Below are 20,973 nucleotides of genomic sequence, written 5' to 3' on the forward strand. Positions count from 1 at the left end.
TTGGGTCATGGGCAATCTTTGTGTGAAATGAGAACTTACCAAGTTTATTCATAAGAAAGATGGACCGGACATGAATTATGAATTCTTTCTTCCAGTGACCTTGAATTTCCCCAAATGACCTTGGTTCAAGGTCATTACACACCCTTGGGTCATGGGCAATCTTTGTGTGAAATAAAAACCTACCAAGCTTATCCATAAGAAAGTTATGGACCGGACATGAATTATGAAGTTTTTCCACCAGTGACTTTGAACTTCCCCAAATGACCTTGGGTCAAGACCATGACACACCCTTGAGTCATGGGCAATCTTTGTGTGAAATGAAAACCTACCAAGTTTATCCATAAGAAGGATATGGACCGGACATGAATTATGAAATTTTTCTTCCAGTGACCTTTAACTTGCCCAAATAACCTTGAGTCAAGGTCATGACACACCTTTGGGTCATGGGCAATCTTTCAATGAAATGAAAGCCTACCGAGTTTATCCATAAGAAAGATATGGACCGGACTTGAATTATGAAATTTTTCTTCCAGTGACCTTGAATTACTCCAAATGTTCTTGGGTCAATGTCATTACACACCCTTGGGTCATTGGCAATCTTTGTGTGAAATAAAAACTTACCAAGCTTATCCATAAGAAAGATATGGACCAGACACGAATAATGAAGTTTTTCACCAGTGACTTTGAACTTCCCCAAATGACCTTGGATCAAGATCATGACACACCCTTGAGTCATGGGCAATCTTTGTGTGAAATGAGAACCTACCAAGTTTATCCATAAGAAAGATATGGTCCGGAATGAATTATGAAATTTTTTTCCAGTGACCTTGAACTTCCCCGAATGACCTTGGGTCAAGGTCATGACACACCCTTAGGTCATGAGCAATCTTAGTGTGGAGTAGTAGATTCTAATGTCCCTCTGTAAGAAAGATATGGACCGGACACGATTGCACAGACAGACGGACGGACGGACGGACAGACGTACAGCTAGACAGACAGACAGACAGAAAGTTGGACAGACGGACAAGGTGATTCCTATATACCCCCCCCCCCAAACTTCGTTTGCAGGGGGTATAATAAAATTTTGAAGATTCTGGACCATCCATCAAATTCCAATAAGAATCATTAAATTAAAATATTTCCCTAAATTCACTAGTGCATTACATAATAAAAATAAGTTTGCTCATTCATTCATCAAATGGCTGACAAACTTAAAAGAATTAAGCATAAAGACATAAGCAGTTATAAAGTCACGTGACAACAAGACATATGATAAACATCAATCTATACATGCACAAGCATACTACCAAATGTAAGGTACATTACAATGTTTTTTTAATATAATTATAAAAAGTCAATTGCAGGGACCTGGACATACAATTTTAGTTATATTGTCTAAAAAGTTCACTATCACACGATTCGTACTTAGAGCAGTTAAAAAAAAAATAATGGTATAAAGAAAAATGCCAATTATTATAGAATTTTGAAATGTACACAATAAACCTGTGTCCCAGCCCCTTTAAGACTGCTCTACATATCTGCAATTTGTAACAATGCACAGAATGCAACATTACAATAGGCGTCGTGTTTATTCTGTTTATTCTGTTTGTTCAAGGTTTCTAGTATTTATTTCCACTGCTCTTTGAGATAATCAATAACATCACTTCGCTCTACGAAATTCAAAGCTCTGCATAAGTCACGGCGGCTCAGATTTGGACACTCTTCTCTCACTTTAAGAAGAGACTTATATATCCTTTCTCTAATCGTACGTACATCGGCTTCAAGTTGTTCTATACGTACGTGAGGCAGACGTAAAAATCGCACCAAATGAGTATACTCTTTAGAAAGCTTCTCGGACAACATCCGACATTCTTTGTTTGAAACATAGCGATTAGGTTCCATTAAGTCACTACATACAAAGTCTGACACCCGAAAAGTGCCAACATAATCCGCGGCTTCTTCTTGTTCAGCCTCCCGTAAAATTCTCTCCAACTCTTTCTTGTGATCCACGGTTGAGTTGGCGCATTTCCATTTGTAGAGGATTCTGAATCTATCCTCTTCCACACACATTGTAGGAGGTTGTTCCGTGACACCAAAATACGTCGCAAGTATTGGAGAGGTGATGTTCACTAGTTTTCTTGATACCGCATTTAAAATCATTTCAATTGCTAGAAAACAAAAGGTACTACTTAAAACCATTTAAATTGTATTTTGTTCCTCTTTGTTCTGATATTTATTTTTTTTTTTATAAAATATTTCTTAAAACTCAAAACATTAGATATTAAATAGAAAATAATACATACCCTTTTCCATATCGCATCCTGTATCAGCCCAAGACACCAATATCAGCCAGAGGGCCGAAGGCACGAGTGCTGATATTGGTCGAGGGCTGATACAGGATGTGATGTGAAAAAGGGTATGTTTTATCATATCTATTACATACTAAGTAATAAAATACAGCATGCATTAAGTTGAGAAGAAAATAAGTAAATAACCATGCATGGACTTCTTACATGCATGTACATGATCTATTGTCTCATACGATTTGGGTTTGTTTCTACTTCAATTTCAATGCACTCGATCCGTAATTTAAAAATAATCTATTATATGTATTTGTAAATAAAGATTAACCTTATTTACAAATATTTACATTTGCAAATGTTTTCCTTTACATAACACTACTGAAGGCAAGCGTTTTTATAACTGTGTAAATACAGGTTTGGGGTCAAGAGGCCATAGATGTGCGTTTGGATAAACGTTCCACGTAATTTCTCTGTGACGTCATAAAGGGTCGACGCACATTTAGTGGATTACGTACATGCCGTTGCGTTTGAAAAATTAACGCATTTCACACGTTAAAAGTAACAATCAGGCAAATATAAAGTATGAATAAGTCACAAATGTAAATATAAGTAATAAGGTATCATTTTTTTAGTTTTATTGAGATGTAAAACGGGTTGACACATGATGAAATCTGCCATAAAGCCCTTCGGGGATTTGATCACGTGACCAACCTGTTTTACATCTCAATACAACTCAAAAAATGATACCTTATTTCTTAAAAAAGTTCAAATTAAGAGAATATGAACCCACCAAAAATTGTGTATGATCACAAGTACTGTTTTTGTGGTTTAATTTACTAATGGTGTGATATTGACGTCAAAATAGCCGTATCAGCCCTGCAGGGCTGATAGGGCTATTGTGACATCGGCCACATCGCATATGCAAAAAACCTGTATTTATTACTGAGTGTGTAATGAATATAAATAAAAGTTGACAATAGGATTACATACACGAGTTGGAAATGTCCCCCTCATCTTCATTCTCCAACTGCTGCACCTGTGTGATAAAAAGGTATTCTTACAAATTATTGAAATAATGTATAATTATAAACAAATTATATTCTTAAACAAGAGGCCCACGGGCCTCATAGGTCACCTGAGCATTATGCAACAACTTTCCAGTTACAGTGTATTGAATTTGATTCAATAACATGTTTTAAGCCAGATGCTGTATGGCATTCACAATTTTGAAAGAGCACCATTGATCATCATAACAATAAACTTAGCAGTCGCTTAGCTTGGTTACTGAATACCCATACGCAGGGTAGGCGTACAAAAATGCACTCCAACTAATCAGTAATATTCATCAATAATCAATAGTGCCCCTAACACTCTGACATAAATCCCTGACCCTAGGTTGCAAGGCACCCTTAAAATTGCCTATCAAAAAGTAAATAAATGTTTTATAAATACGAAGGACCAGATTTCAAACAATTATTTAATTTCCAGTATATAAGTAGAGCCCCCCCCCCGACCCTGGGGCCTTGAATTCACAATTCTGCAAGATTAGGGTCCTTGCTCATCATAACTATATAGGTAGTTCATCTGCTTCATACCCAGAGACAGAGAAGAAAATTTTTTAAGATTTAATGTATTTTCACTATATAATCAATAGAGCCCCACCCTAATACCAGAACCCCTGACCCTGGGGCCATAAAATTCAAAATTTTTGTAGAGGCACTCTTGCTCATCATAACTATGTACTTAGTTAGTTTATTTAATACCTAGGAGCAGAGCAGAAGATTTTCAGAGAATTCATGTAATTTCACTATATAATCAATAGAGCCCCCCCCCCCCCCCGCACACACACACGAGAACCCTTGATGACAGGGTCATTAAATTCACAATTTTGGTTGAGGCACACTTGCTCATCATAACTATGCATTAGTTAGTTTATATAATACCTAGGAGCAGAGAAGAAGATTTTCAAGGAATTCACATATTTTCACTATATAATCAATAGAGCCCCCCCCCCACACACACACCAGAAGCCTTGACCCTGGGGCCATAAAATTCACAATCTTAGTTGAGGAACACTTGCTTTTCAATCATCACTATGTACTTAGTTAGTTTATTTGATACCTAGGAGCAGAGAAGAAGATTTTCAAAAAATTCATTTATTTTCACTATATAATCAATAGAGCCCCCCCCCCCAACACCAGAACCCTACAACCTGGGCCCATAAAATTCACAATTTTGGTAGAGGCACTCTTGCTCATCATTACTATTTACTTACTTGGTTTTTTTAATACCCAGGGGCAGAGAGGAAGATTTTCAAAAAAATCATGTATTTTTACTATATTATCTATAGAGCCCCATCCTTACACCAGAACCTCTGACCCTGGGGCTATGAAATTCAAAATTTTTGTAAAGGCACTCTTGCTCATCATAACTATGCACTTAGTTAGTTTAATTAATACCTAGGAGAAGAGAAGAAGATTTTCAAAGAATTCATGTAATGACACTATATAATCAATAGAGCCCCCCCCCCCCCCCCAACACCAGAACCCTTGACCCTGGGGCCATAAAATTCACAATTTTGGTAGAGGCACTCTTTCTCATCATAACTATTTACTTACTTGGTTTTTTTAATACCCAGGGGCAGAGAAGAAAATTTTCAAAGAAATCATGTATTTTTACTATATAATCAATAGAGCCCCACCCTAACACCAGAACCACTGACCCTGGGGCCATAAAATTCACAAATTTGGTAGAGGCACTCTTTCTCATCATAACTATTTACTTACTTGGTTTATTTAATACCCAGGGGCAGAGAAGAAGATTTTCAAAGAAATCATGTATTTTTACTATAAAATCAATAGAGCCCCACCCTAACACCAGAACCCCTGACCCTGGGGCCATAAAATTCACAAATTTGGTAGAGGCACTCTTTTTCATCATAACTATGTACTTAGTTGGTTTATTTAATATCCAGGAGCAGAGAAGAAAATTTTCAAAGAAATAATGCATTTTCACTATAGACTTATTTAGCCCCGCCCTAGCACTAGAACCCCTGACCCCAGGGCCACGAATTTCACAATTTTGGTAGAGGACTCAATGCTTATTACAATCATGCAAACAGTTTGACTGCTTGATGTCCAGGAGTAAAGAAGAAGATTTTTAAAGATTGCATTAATTTTAGTGGTTTTGGCCCCACCCCTCAGGCCCCAGGGGGGCAGGGATCATGAAATTCACAATTTTTGTTCCCCTTCACCCATAGATGCTTTGTGCCAAATTTGGTTGAAATTGATTCAGTGGTTACAGAGAAGAAGCTGAAAATGTTCAAATGTTAACGCACGACGGACGACGCACGACGCACGACGACGGACGAAAACGGATAGCAATAGGTCACCTGAGTTTACTCAGGTGACCTAAAAAACTATTGTTATCTTAAAAAATGCTTTTTCAACAGGTCTCATTCAGCTTTACAAATATCTTATGATAAAAACTACTTTTTATTAAAAAAGCAAGTAATATTTCAATTTTAAAACGTCTTTGGTTATATATAGATATATTATATTTCTAATTTTGGGGGCTCTGTTCAAATATGACGGAAAATGATTTGTAAAAAAACATTTGATTAGAAAGAGCAACATATATGGTTTATTATACCTGTATCCAGTATTTGGTGATATCTTTTATGCAAACAATATGTTTTTTCCCCTCTGGACATGAAGGACACTGAAAAGTCGGCCCTCTGAGGTCCGATTCGTATATCACCGCACTTCTGTTGTTATCACAGAACCCTTCAGGTTTGCATTTGAAGGCAGTGTGAAATTTCAAGTTTCTTTGGAAAGTACTGGAAAGAGTATACAATTCACTCTCGATTTTTTCTCTTATCTGGAAACATGTCGATATATCCACGTCTCCCTCGCTTACAAACACCTGCAACTGGATCTCCGTTGGGGTCATTCCAAGCAAAATGTTATGATCGTCCTCGAACAGGAAAACAGCTGCAGTCTGGTAAATAAGTGGACGTTCTTTCCCATCTTTAATTTCTTTGACAAGAGCCCAAGGGAATTCCATGCATCTCGCTACAAGGCGCTGGAAAATACCCACCGGAAGAGCATCAAACAGAAAACAGAGAATGGAGGAGGCAGGGTATGCTGAAAATCTGTGAACAGGAAACGGTCTTTTGTTCATACATGGAACATACCATCTTTTGTCATCCATTTTAGCCAGAAGACCAAGCTTCTCCATGTAGCGCATGATTTCATCCTTGTGCTCAAGGAACCCATTGTTGTTCATTTCCCATATCGCAGACAGCAGTGTGTCACTCAGTTCTCCACTTTCATTAAATTTGTCCCATTGTGAGGCAAGCTCAAATAAATCCTCTGCTGCATGGTTTTTATCGGTAATGACATTTTTGAATGCATCTGCAAACCATTGAACATCAAGTATTATGATTCCTCTCAGAGATTCTTGGTTAAAGTGTAAAATTTCTCTTATGTCATGGAAAAACTGCAGCATAGTGTTAATATCTTCGATCGTTTCCAACTTCAGTTCCTGTGGCAATGCGTCATTGAAATCCAAAAGTGTCTCTTTATTTATTACTTTAAGGTTCTTCTTTTCCTGGAAGAAGTTTTCAAACATTGCCCAGGAGTGCGGAAGTTTTTCACCCCAGTGATCAAGATTTCGGACAACATCAACAACTGACAGCTTGATTTTTTCAATGCTTTCATTTTCATGGAATCCAACAGCAAACATCCTTTTCCTGTCAATATGCCTTTGCAGAGAAGCATCATTTGTTTCCAAGATCGTCCATATATCACGAAAAAACTTTTCTTTTTCCTGGTTAAAAGAGTTAATCAGTTAAAAAGTATGAAGATAGCAAACAATGGACTTATCTGTTCTTGAAAAGCTTTTTTTTTTATTTTACTTCGCAAAAATTTGATCCTCATTTGTGACTTCTACCTACACTTAGGGTTCATTTGAAAGATTAAAAGAAATTCGAATCTTCATTACCATGATTACCTTACATTAGGATACTAACATGTAAGCATGTTTAAACATAGACTTATGTTATTGAAATTTTCTTCTCCAACTTGGAAGAACATTTGGATTAATGTAACTATTGTTCATTAAAATTTGGATCACAAACTGTGGGCCTGGGGGTACATGATTTGATCGGGGTACATGATTTAATCAAAAACTAGAAAACTGACCAGTCAGCAAGGGCCCCGCCATGGGTTAGAATTAATAGGGTGTAGCTTACGGAATGATAAAAAATGTATGAAGAATAAGCAACAGCAACTGTATTCTTAAAATTTCAAGATAATTCCTGAATTTTCAAAAACCTGAAAATAATATCCTTGTATTTACATAAGGCAGTAAAAAACAACTTAACATTGAATGTACATTTAAACAATTATCATGATTATGAAGCATGTGTTATATAAAATGCCAGCTTTCAATGAATGCAAATATCATGAAGGCTATAATGACCTTAACTTCAAACAAACAGCAGTTGCAGACAAGTGGTTTCATTAATCTTAAAGTGACAGATAAAGATAAGCCTACTGAATTTTCTGCAGCAGGCTAGAAAATTACTGTAAAATCACTAATTTTCGTGGGGTCAAATTTTCGTGGTTTGAGGAAAAAATGATGGTTCGTGGGGATTTGATTTCGTGGATGAAAAACGTTTAAGTAGTTGTGTAAATGAAAATTTACATTTCGTGGTGGACATAAATTCGTGGGTATCTTCATACCACGAAAACAACGAAAATTAAACCCCCATGAAAATTAGTGATTTCACAGTAATCCCAAGGAATTAATTGTACCTCTCTCATCATTTTTTTTAAAGTTACAATAAGAACTTTTTCAGTATTAATGATAAAATGGTGTTTTTATACAACTATCCTAAAAAATTAATAATATTCTTGAATTAACATAAATTGAAAAAAGTAAATCAAAAAATCTTCTTTAATCTATTTCTTGTTATTAGAATTCAAAGAAATCATAACTTTTAAACAAAAATAAATTATAAATATTTATATTCAAATCCATATTTCATAGTGTTCATAGCATTTCAAATTGACTTAACTTCAAAACAAACTTCATTTGCAGACAGAGGTGGTAATTCATCTCAATTTGACAAATAAAGATAATGCTCTGGATTTTCTTCAGGAGGAAAGCTAATTAATCCCAAGGGACTCATAGAAGAATTCAGTTTACAATAGCAACATCTTCAGCAGTTATCTCTCTTTGCCACTGCTTTTGTATATAAAGTTAAGGAATCTACCCCACCACCCCAGCTCCAAACCAGAAGACATAGAGAAGCAAACTTAGCATCGAAATATGCATTTCTGCCTACTGAACTACCATACCAAATTTGAACTTGATTGGGCAACTATAAAAAAAGTTATTAGAAAAAAACTGAAAATTTGTGGACGGAAGAGTGACAGACGGACAGACAGACAGACAGACGGACAGACAGAGTGATTACTATAGGGCACCTGCAAATCCTTGCGGGGCCCAAATAAATTTTAAAACGAATATTCACATAAAGCAATTTTTGACTCTGTAAATTTCTGTATAAGTGAAAAAGCTTTGCTTCACTTGAGAATGCATAAAATATCATTTAGACTCTTGATGATTAACAATCTATAAAAATTGATGAAATATTTTTTTCATGCATTATGACATCATGAATTGTGTCATTCTCTTCATATTCTAAAGCAAGCAACAAAACGACCAAATTTTAAAGTTCTCTCCGATATTTTCTATAGAGTGAAATATCAGATCTAAAATATATAATAATGGTAATGATAAAAGGATGGAACTGCTTTTTTTAAGGATTACAACTCGTGTATTTTAATTTTGGATTAAAGAGTCTGCTCATATTTTTTCTTCTCTGAAATAATTCAAATATACCCGTTTTTCTTAGAATTTAAGAACATTGAATTTTAAAATTTTAAAAGGCCTTGATTTGAACTAATTCCTTTTACCTGTATTATAGTATAACTTTACAGTATAATCTGTGCTTAGTTTGGTTGAAATAAGCCCAGCGATAATTGAGAAAAGTTTTAAAATATCAAGTACAAACGGCAATAAGGACAGACAGTGGAAAATTTAATCAAAAGTTCCTTTGATTCTTCGACTAAAAAAGCTCTTGCAGTACTATTAGATACCTCTTTCGTCTTTTTTTCAGCATGAGTGCCCACCAGTAACACGGGAGCCTTTTCACTGCTGTATTGATGAATGGACGTGGCCCAGAACGTGAGATAGTCTGAATAAAATAAAAAGCAATATTTACTCAGTAACTTTATAAATAAGTGTACATGGTACACCACCCAGTAACAGTAAGCCTACATTTAACTTCATGTAATAGTCTAAATCATGTTTATGGGTGTATTCATCTTCAAAAGAAACCAAGATGTGTTTTTGAAACACTATGCGTTCGGCGGCAACAAAGTTCAGAAAAAGCTGTTTTTAGCATTAAGTTCACAGTTTAGGTCACAAGGTCATTGACCTTGGTATCATTTGAAAGAACCTGAATATTGGAGCATGCATGCTAAATATGAAGTCGCTATCTTTCATGGTTCAAAAATTATAGCAAAGGTCAAAGTTTGCAGAAAAAAACTATTTTTTGCATATACTAGTAGGCCACAGTTAAGGTCACAAGGTCATTGATATTGGTGTCATTTGAAAGAGATTAATGAGTGGAGTATGCATACCAAATATGAAGTCTATATCTTTCATGGTTCAAAAGTTACAGTGAAGGTTAAAGTTCCAAACAAACAAACAAACAGACAAAACAATATACGCCATTGATCTATTGATCTATTGATCCGATCTATAAGATAAAAAATATCTTTAACAAGAACTCAATCATACATGTAATACTTTCAATACATTTGCAAATTAATGAAGCCCAAATCCTGTTCAGTTGAAATTAATCAAATATTATGAAACCTCAGTTTACAATGAGCAATGAACATGAGCCTAATTTTGAATGTATGACCTTTGTATAGTATTAACTAAATCCATAGACCATAACAATCATCTCAATCATTTTGAACTGTTGTTATATCTTAATAGCAGTTTTCAAGGTCATTGTATCGACCATAGAGCCTACGAAATTATGCCTTTAAAGAGATTGCTCATCAATTATAACAAGAGGCCCATGGGCCACATTGCTCACCTGAGAAGCTTTGACCATTCTGTTCTTTACCAGATTTCACCCTTGTTATACATAAAGCATCCCCACCCTACCCCACTGATCATAATTTAGACATTTTGAAATCAACGCTACCCCATGATCCTTCCATGGGCACATATGTTTCAGCTTTTCTGGCCCAGTGGTTCTTGAGAAGAACATTTTCAAAGATTTTTCCTATATAGTTCTATGTAAAACTTTGATACCCCATAGTGGCCCCACCCTTCCCCTGGGGATCATTATTTGACAATTTAGAATCTACATTATACCAGGATGCTTCCACATAAGTTTCAGCTTTTCTGGCCGAGTGGTTCTTGAGAAGAAGATTTTCAAAGATTTTTCCTATATATTTCTATGTAAAACTTTGATTCCCTATAATGGCCCCACCTCTTCCCCCAGGGGTCATGATTCCTACAATTTAGAATTAACACTACCTCAGAATGCTTCCACATAAGCTTCACTTTTTCTGGCCCAGTGGTTCTTGAGAAGAAAATTTTCAAAGAATTTTCCTATATATTTCTATATAAAACTTTGATTTTCTATTGTGCCCCTGACCTTTCCCTGGGTGTCACTATTTGAACAATGTAAAATTACATTATACCAGGATGCTTCCACATATGTTTCAGCTTTTCTGGCCCAGTGGTTCTTGAGAAGAAGATTTTCAAAGATTTTTACTATAAATTTCTATGTAAAACTTTGATACCCCATTGTGGCCCCGCCCTTCCCCTGGGGGTCATGATTTGAACAATTTAGAATCTTCACTATACCAGGATGCTTCCATATAAGTTTCAGCTTTTCTGGCCAAGTGGTTCTTGAGAAGAAGATTTTCAGAGATTTTTCCTGTATATTTCTATGTAAAACTTTGATTCCCCATTGTGGCCCAACCCATCCCCCCGGGGGTCCTGATTTGAACAATTTAGATTCTACATTATATCAGGATGCTTCTACATAAGTTTCAGCTTTTCTGCCCCATTGGTTCTTAAGAAGAAGATTTTCAAAGATTTTTCCTATATATTTCTATGTAAAACTTTGATTCCCCATTGCGGCCCAGCCTTCCTCCCAGGGGTCATGATTTGAACAATTTAGAATCTACATTATTTCAGGATGCTTCCATATAAGTTTCAGCTTTTCTGGCCCAGCGGTTTTTGAGAAGAAGATTTTCAAAGATTTCTCCTATATATTTCTATGTAAAACTTTGATTCCCTATTATGGCCCCGCCCTTCCCCCAGGGGTCATGATTCCTACAATTTAGAATTTAAACTACCCCAGAATGCTTCCACATAAGCTTCACTTTTTCTGGCCAAGTGGTTCTTGAGAAGAAAATTTTTAAAGAATTTTCCTATATATTTCTATATAAAACTTTGATTTCCCATTGTGGCCCCGCCCTTTCCCTGGGTGTAATTATTTGAACAATTAAGAATCTACATTATACCAGGATGCTTCCACATGTTTCAGCTTTTCTGACCCAGTGGTTCTTGAGAAGAAGATTTTCAAAGATTTTTCCTATAAATTTCTATGTAAAACTTTGATTCCCCATTGTGTCCCCACCCTTCCCCTGGGGGTCATGATTTGAACAATTTAGAATCTTCTCTACACCAGGATGCTCCCATATAAGTTTCAGCTTTTCTGGCCAAGTGGTTCTTGAGAAGAAGATTTTCAAAGATTTTTACTATATACTTCTATATAAAACTTTGATTCCCCAATATGGCCCGACCCATCCCTCGAGGGGTCATTATTTGAATAATTTAGATTCTACATTATATCAGGATGCTTCCACATAAGTTTCAGTTTTTCTGGCCCAGTGGTTCTTGAGAAGAAGATTTTCAAAGATTTAATTTTCTTTTATATATATTTCTATGTAAAACTTTCCCATTGTGGCCCAGCCTTTCTCCCGGAGGTCATAATTTGATTTAGAATCTACATTATATCAGGATGCTTCCATTTAAGTTTCAGCTTTTCTGGCCAAGAGGTTCTTGAGAACAAGATTTTATTAAACTTTGAAGCCCCTTTGTGGCCTCACCTATCCCCCGGGGGTCTTTATTTGAACAATTTAGAATCTACATTATATCAGGATGCTTCCACTTAAGTTTCCAGCTTTTCTGGCCCAGTGGTTTTTGAGAAGATTTTCAAAGATTTTTTCTACAGTACCGACCAGACCTAACCTGACACAAAGCAGTCCCAGAGTTGTTCCTGCAGTCCCAGCGGTCCCAGAAAGCAGTCCCACAGCAGTCCCAGAGCTCCCAGAAAGCAGTCCCAGCAGTCTCAGAGCGGTCCCAGCAGTCCCAGTGGGCAGGGTTTATTAATTTAATGGGCGGGGCTAACTCAGAAATGAGATTTCCAATAAACAATGGAACTATAAAAGGCAGCTGAATTTTTTTTTGAGCAGTATGCCAGGAATCCTTACAATGCGAAGGTCATTTACATCCATGAGCAGTACCCGCATAGATTTGAAACCGTTTGAAATAATATTCATTGAAGGAATAAAGCTTACACACCTATATAAATGAATTACACTGAACATGTATAATTAATCACAATTATCTATGGTTTTTGTGATTGATACTGGCTCCCATATTTATTTTCTATACAGAAAATTAAAATTGCTCTAATTATATTTCAGCAGAATAAGTTTTAAAAAGGTCTATTTATTATACATCATGGCCGATTTCCATACTATCGGGATACTCTAAAGGCATTTTTTAAAAATTGAAAAATTTGTTGCTTATTTGCCAATATTTTTCAGTATTGGTTATTCTTTACCGACATGTTAATTTAAAAATTATTGTTTATTTGTAAATTGTAATAGTGACTAATATAGAATCCTAAGATTATGTTCAACATTAATTAATCTTAAAAGAAATTATATACATTTCATTTATCTTTTTTATTCATTACATTTTTGACATAGATTGAAATTAGGGTCAATGTTTATTGAGCAGCATGTTCAATGATGTGTAACACTGATACGTGTACCCAAATAACTAGCATGATTGATTTTCTGCCCAAAGGCGATTGAAAGCACAGGTGTTCATACCATTTTATTCATACACATTATCGGCTAGGTAAACAAAAGCAAAACAAAAAAGAAATAAATCACAATTACAGGTATAACAGGTTTTCAACTGTTTATTAATTTCTTTTGTTTTACTCTTTTAATAACTTATTCATAAATTAAAAACTAATTCATCTGTAAATTCCCGTATAATTGTTCACATTGCTTATGTTACAGTAGAATTGTGGCATAATTTTATTTCATGTCATAAAATAAATTGTTAGATTTTTTTTAGGGTTGTTTGTAATACTCTTTTAGCGTGGTGCTTGTAAAAAGTGTAGCCTTTTCAAATAAAATATCTTATATCTAAATGTAATGATTTTTTACATAGTGCCAAATGAAATTATTGAGTATTTAATTTTAGATGTAATAAGAAAAGAAATCTACATGTAGATATTTTTTCTCATGAGCCTGTTGTTTTAAATACTCTAGAAATAAAAATCTCCTCCTAACTTTCTTATTTAACAACTTTATTTTTAAAAATATTCTATATTACATTTGTGTAAATATACAGTCCCTAAAACTATGAATTAAACATAATACATGTAATCTCCCGTTATTAAAAGATTATAAGAAATCCTTGCTTATTAAACAGATAAAACTCCTCTCTGCTGCAAGGAAACAAAACAATAGGGAGCCTGCAAATTTAGAATACACAAGGGGGCGGAGCTATCATGTCACTCAGAACCTTTGTCACACATGAGTGAACAAAGCAGTCCCAGGGGCAGCTGGGACTGCTGGGACTGTTTTTCATAGGAGTCCCAGAGCAGTCCCATAGCGGTCCCAGAGCAGTCCCACAGCAGTCCCAGAGCAGTCCCACAGCGGTCCCAGAGCAGTCCAAGGGACTGCTTTCTGGGACTGCTTTGGTGTAAGGTTGGATGTGGTCGGTACTGTATATATTTCTATGTAAAACTTTGATTCCCTATTGTGGCCCCGCCCTTCCCTCGGGGGTCATGATTTGAACAATTTAGAATCTACATTATACCAGAATGCTTCCATATAAGTTTCATCTTTTCTGGCCCTGTGGTTCTTGAGAAGAAGATTTTCAAAGATTTTTCCTATATATTTCTATATAAAACTTTGATTCCCCATTGTGGCCCCGCCCTTCCCCCGGGGTCATGATTTGAACAATTTACAATCTACATTATATCAGGATGCTTCCACATAAGATTCAGCTTTACTGGCCCAGTGGTTCTTGAGAATAAGATTTTTAAATGACCCCACCCTATTTTTGTATTTTCTTGATTATCTCCCCTTTCGAGGGGATATGTCCCTTCATTTTAACAATTGATATTTTCCTTTACCAAAGGATGGATGTACCAAGTTTGGTCAAAATTGGCCCAGTGGTTCTTGAGAAGAAGTCGAAAATGTGAAAAGTTTACAGACGGACAGACAGACGGACGGATAGACCGACAGACAGACAGACGACGGACAAAATGTGATCAGAAAAGCTCACTTAAGCCATCGGCTCAGGTGAGCTAAAAATTAAGCAGAAAGAACTTCCTTACTTATCATGCATTTGCTTTGACAGAAACTGGACAATTACACGTAATAAACACTAATCATGTAATAAAATATACCTTTGTGTGTCCACCCTTCGTAAATTGAACCTTCTTGGCTAGAGACTTCTTTTCCAACCTTATCCTCAAACTTCTTCTCCATATGCGGCACTAAAATGAAGAATGCACAGGGAATCAGAAAAATCTGGTGTGAGGCATAATATGAACACTGTCCCGCAAAGTCTACCATGGTAATTTTTTTTCTCTGGAGCACCAGATACAACTTCATTTTCAAAAATATTCTATATTACATTTGTGTAAATATACAGTCCCTAAAACTATGAATCAAATACAAGAGATGTTTGTAAAACACTTATGCCCCCCTCCCCCCAAATTGGAATTTTTCCAAGTCCAAAAGGGCAAAACTCTGTGAAAAATGTACCCAACACAGAACTTGACCTTGCATGATATTAATCTGGTATATATGCAAACCAATTTTTATCTCAGTATGTGCAACGGTTGCAAAGAAAATGAACGGAAACTGCAAAAAATTGGAATTTTTCTAAGTCCAAGGGGCACAACTCTATTAAAAATAGTGGGATCATACCCAACACAAAACTTGACCTAGATATTAATCTGATTAATCTGTATATTAAATTTTATATCAGTATGTGCAACGGTTGCAAAGAAAATGAACGGAAACTGCAAATAATTGGAATTTTTCTAAGTCCAAGGGGCATAACTCTGTCAAAAATGGTGCGATTGTACCCAAAACAGAACTTGACCTAGATATTAATGAGATAAATCTGTATACCAAATTTCATCTCAGTATGTGCAACGGTTGTGAAGAAAATGACGGAAACTGCCAATAATTGGAATTTTTCTAAGTCCAAGGGGCATAACTCTGTCAAAAATGGTGCAATTGTACCCAAAACAGAACTTGACCTAGATATTAATGTGATAAATCTGTATGCCAAATTTCATTTCAGTATGTACAACGGTTGTGAAGAAAATGAACGGAAACCAAGTGGACCGACAGACCGACAGACTGACAGACCGACAGACCGACCGACCGACCGACAGACAGCAGCAAAGCAATATGCCCTCCCTTCTTCGAAGGGGGGCATAATAATACATGTAATCTCCCATTATTAAAAGATTATAAGAAATCCTTGCTTATTAAACAGTTAAAACTCCTCTCTGCTGCAAGGAAACAAAACAATAGAGAGCCTGCAAATTCAGAATACACAAGGGGGAGGAGCTATCATGTCACTCAGAACGTTTGTCACACATGAGTGAATAAAGCAGTCCCAGAAAGCAGTCCAAGGGGCAGCTGGGACTGCTGAGACTGTTTTTCATAGCAGTCCCAGAGCAGTCCCACAGCAGTCCCAGAGCAGTCCCACAGCAGTCCCAGAGCCGTCCCAGGGACAGCTTTCTGGGACTGCTTTGGTGTTAGGTTGGATGTGGTCGGTACTGTATATATTTCTATGTAAAACTTTGATTCCCCATTGTGGCCCCGCCCTTCCCTCGGGGGTCATGATTTGAACAATTTAGAATCTACATTATACCAGGATGCTTCCATATAAGTTTCATCTTTTCTGGCCCATTGGTTCTTGAGAAGAAGATTTTCAAAGATTTTACCTATATATTTCTATATAAAACTTTGATTCCCCATTGTGGCCCCGCCCTTCCCCCGGGGATCATGATTTGAACAATTTACAATCTACATTATATCAGGATGCTTCCACATAAGATTCAGCTTTACTGGCCCAGTGGTTCTTGAGAATAAGATTTTTAAATGACCCCACCCTATTTTTGTATTTTCTTGATTATCTCCCCTTTCGAGGGGATATGTCCCTTCATTTTAACAATTGATATTTTCCTTTACCAAAGGATGGATGTACCAAGTTTGGTCAAAATTGGCCCAGTGGTTCTTGAGAAGAAGTCGAAAATGTGAAAAGTTTACAGACGGACAGACAGACGGACGGACGGACGGACGGACGGACAGACAGGCAGACGACGGACAAAATGTGATCAGAAAAGCTCACTTAAGCCGTCGGCTCAGGTGAGCTAAAAATTAAGCAGTAAGAACTTCCTTACTTATCATGCATTTGCTTTGACAGAAACTGGACAATTACACGTAATAAACACTAATCATGTAATAAAATATACCTTTGTGTGTCCACCCTTCGTAAATTGAACCTTCTTGGCTAGAGACTTCTTTTCCAACCTTATCCTCAAACTTCTTCTCCATATTCGGCACTAAAATGAAGAATGCACAGGGAATCAGAAAAATCTGGTGTGAGGCATAATATGAACACTGTCCCGCAAAGTCTACCATGGTAATTTTTTTCTCTGGAGCACCAGATACAACTTTATTTTCAAAAATATTCTATATTACATTTGTGTAAATATACAGTCCCTAAAACTATGAATTAAATATAATACATGTAATCTCCAATTATTAAAAGATTATAAGAAATCCATGCTTATTAAACAGTTTAAACTCCTCTCTGCTGCAAGGAAACAAAACAATAGAGAGCCTGCAAATTCAGAATACACAAGGGGGCGGAGCTATCATATCACTCAGAACGTTTGTCACACATGAGTGAATAAAGCAGTCCCAGAAAGCAGTCCAAGGGGCAGCTGGGACTGCTGAGACTGTTTTTCATAGCAGTCCAAGAGCAGTCCCACAGCAGTCCCAGAGCAGTCCCACAGCAGTCCCAGAGCAGTCCCACAGCAGTCCTAGAGCCGTCCCAGGGACTGCTTTCTGGGACTGCTTTGGTGTTAGGTTGGATGTGGTCGGTACTGTATATATTTCTATGTAAAACTTTGATTCCCCATTGTGGCCCCGCCCTTCCCTCGGGGGTCATGATTTGAACAATTTAGAATCTACATTATACCAGGATGCTTCCATATAAGTTTCATCTTTTCTGGCCCAGTGGTTCTTGAGAAGAAGATTTTCAAAGATTTTTCCTATATATTTCTATATAAAACTTTGATTCCCCATTGTGGCCCCGCCCTTCCCCCGGGGATCATGATTTGAACAATTTACAATCTACATTATATCAGGATGCTTCCACATAAGATTCAGCTTTACTGGCCCAGTGGTTCTTGAGAATAAGATTTTTAAATGACCCCACCCTATTTTTGTATTTTCTTGATTATCTCCCCTTTCGAGGGGATATGTCCCTTCATTTTAACAATTGATATTTTCCTTTACCCAAGGATGGTTTGTACCAACTTTGGTCAAAATTGGCCCAGTGGTTCTTGAGAAGAAGTCGAAAATGTGAAAAGTTTACAGACGGACAGACAGACGGACAGTTGGACGGACGGACGGACAGACAGACAGACGGACGGACAACGGACAAAATGTGATCAGAAAAGCTCAATTGAGCCATCGGCTCAGGTGAGCTAAAAATTAAGCAGAAAGAACTTCCCTACTTATAATGCATTTGCTTTGACAGAAACTAGACAATTACACATAATAAACACTAAATCATGTAATAAAAACATACCTTTGTGTGTCCACCCTTCGTAATTTGAACCTTCCTGGCTACAGACTTCTTTTCCAACCTTATCATCAAACTTCTTCTCCATATTCAGCACTAGAATGAAGAATGCACGGGGACTCAGAAAAATCTGGTGTGAGGCATAATATGAACACTGTCCCGCAAAGTCTACCATGGTAATTTTTTTCTCTGGAGCACCAGATACATCTTTGGAAACTCGTATGATTCCTGATATTTCTGATTTCTCAGGAACATTTTGTCTGCTGTCTTCAACTACTTCCTCTTCTTTTTCCACAAAGGCAGCAGCTTCATTCCCTTTAAGTGATTCAGATTCTGTATTCAAGCTCTCCTGTGTAATTTCTTCATCGCTGACCGATTGTTTATCGCTTGTTTTTTTGCCTGTATCCTTCTGATATCCTTTCTCTTCAATGTCCAACTTTTTCATGTCACCAGACAATTCTGAAGGTTTATCCTGAACACTCCTTTGTTGGCTTGATTCATCAAGTTTAACTTTAAAGCGTTGTTTTTGGTTTGATGAGTTTACTGCAAAACAAAAATACATCCATTTAATTTTCTTTTTAATCATCCTAATTTGATGTTGACCATCATTAGCTTAGCTGATCCAACTTATTTCATGAAATTTAGAACAAGTCTCTCTCTCTGTACATGAATTTTTAAAAAATGCTCAAGTTTATAATGGAATTATAATAAGTTTATTTCAGTTACCCTGGTTTAATTTTCAAGGTCATGATTCAGCTAAATTTGAATCTTTGCTAAAATTGGACATCCACAGTTTTTAGGTCACCAGTTGAAATAAAAATTTGGAAAAATGGTTTATCTTTCTTTTCTTTTTTCATCTTTTTCTTGCATTTGACCTTTTGGTTTTTCATCAGAATCACACATAGATGCGTAAGCAATTTTTATGCCAACTCTTAGCTATGTCTTGAACTCTTCTACTGTGCTTTTTTAATCGACCACATCCATAGATTAAGGGCATACCGTATATCTCGATATTTTATGTTGATTTTATTTTGCGAGTTTGGGTCAAAATGCTGTTGATTAATTATTACGTTTCAAAATTTTGCGAATAACCAATGCTTTGCAATTTGTTAACTTTTTCTTATTGGTAATTATTTTTTTAAAAAAATATTTTTTGCGTATGCAACGAACTCGCAAGTTAGCTTAAAATTTATCTACAGCCAAAATTTCCAGTTTTACAGTAGTTTAATTGTTTTGTCCTGTCTGACTGTCTGTCTTTCTATGTTTGTCTGCTTGTCTGCAAACTTTAATTTTTACCAAAACTTCTGAACCATGGAAGACAGAGACTTCATATTTGATATGTATTCTTCACTTATTGAGTTCTCTTAAATGACACCAAGGTCAAAGACCTTGTGACCTTCACTGAGACCAATATGCTAGAATTACATTTTTGTCTGCAAACTTTAACATGTTCCACAAGTTTTGAACCATGAAAGAATTTAGTATGCATATTCCACTAATAAGCTCTTTCAAATGACATTAAGGTCAATGACATTGTGACATTGACTGTAACCTACAGTCCCTGAAACGTTCTACTTTCCCATTTTTCCGCTCGCTCACCGTTCGTTCAGCGTGCGTTCACCGTTCCTTCACCGTGCATTCACCGTTCGCTCTTCGTTCACAGTATTGCGTTCACCGTTCACCGTGCCCTCGCGTTCACAAAACGTTCAACGTTCGCTCTTCGTTCCGTTTACTCTGCGTTCACCTGCGTTCACCGTTCACTTATCGTTCAGTCTTCATTGTCATTCGGAACTCCGAAGTGAAAGGACTTATCTTTTTGATGGTAAGGATTTACATGTTTTTTTAATCAAATAACTTAGATATAACTTAGATATCGTGTTAGAAGAATAATAATTTCATTGCATAAATTAACTATATATTTATATTTCTATTATTATAACTCAGCTGTTACTTATTTCATGAATATTCCCTGGAAAATAATTAATACATTAAGTACCTACATGTATGTAGAACGATGCTAAAATATTTACTTTAAAAAAGGGCAATGAACAAATGTTTCACGCATGGCATCAATTTGATGTAATTTTAAAGAGGTTAAATTATTAATGGGTGTATAATAAAATAATAAGTCTTTTACAGAATAAGAATTAAAAAGAAAACAAGAGGCCCACGGGCCTTATAGGTCACCTGAGCATTATGCAACAACTTTCCAGTTATTAAATTTGATTCATGTTTTAAGCCAGATGCTATATAACATTCACAATTTTGAAAGAGGCACCATTGATCATCATAACAATACACTTAACAGTTGCTTAGCTTGGTTACTGAATAGCCATACACAGGGTAGGGGAACGAAAATGCATTCCAACTAATCAGTAGTGCCCCTAACACTGTGACATAAACCCCTGAC

The 20,973-nt window shown here is 36.3% G+C and overlaps 1 protein-coding gene across 3 annotated transcripts; it reads right to left on the reverse strand.

Moving 5' to 3' along the window:
- Positions 1-822: 822 nt before the first annotated feature.
- On the reverse strand, positions 823-19,131 carry LOC134256665 (uncharacterized). Of its 3 annotated transcripts, XM_062739346.1 has the most exons (7): positions 18,570-19,131; positions 17,224-17,313; positions 15,133-15,222; positions 9,473-9,570; positions 5,955-7,133; positions 3,294-3,339; positions 823-2,168 (listed from the first exon to the last, which is right to left on the reverse strand). In XM_062739346.1, exons 1-7 carry the CDS (start codon positions 19,123-19,125, stop codon positions 1,627-1,629), a joined length of 2,601 nt encoding a protein of 866 aa, XP_062595330.1. In that variant the 5' UTR covers positions 19,126-19,131; the 3' UTR covers positions 823-1,626. The 3 variants fall into 3 exon arrangements, with proteins under 3 accessions (XP_062595330.1, XP_062595332.1, XP_062595331.1); XM_062739348.1 differs by lacking the exon at positions 15,133-15,222 and having other exon boundaries at positions 17,224-17,253; positions 18,600-19,131; XM_062739347.1 differs by lacking the exons at positions 15,133-15,222; positions 17,224-17,313.
- Positions 19,132-20,973: the final 1,842 nt, after the last annotated feature.

The sequence above is a fragment of the Saccostrea cucullata genome, unplaced genomic scaffold (assembly GCF_032062105.1).
Source record: "Saccostrea cucullata isolate Sc308-1 unplaced genomic scaffold, CSIRO_AGI_Scuc_v1 ctg1776, whole genome shotgun sequence".
NCBI lineage: Eukaryota > Metazoa > Mollusca > Bivalvia > Ostreida > Ostreidae > Saccostrea > Saccostrea cuccullata.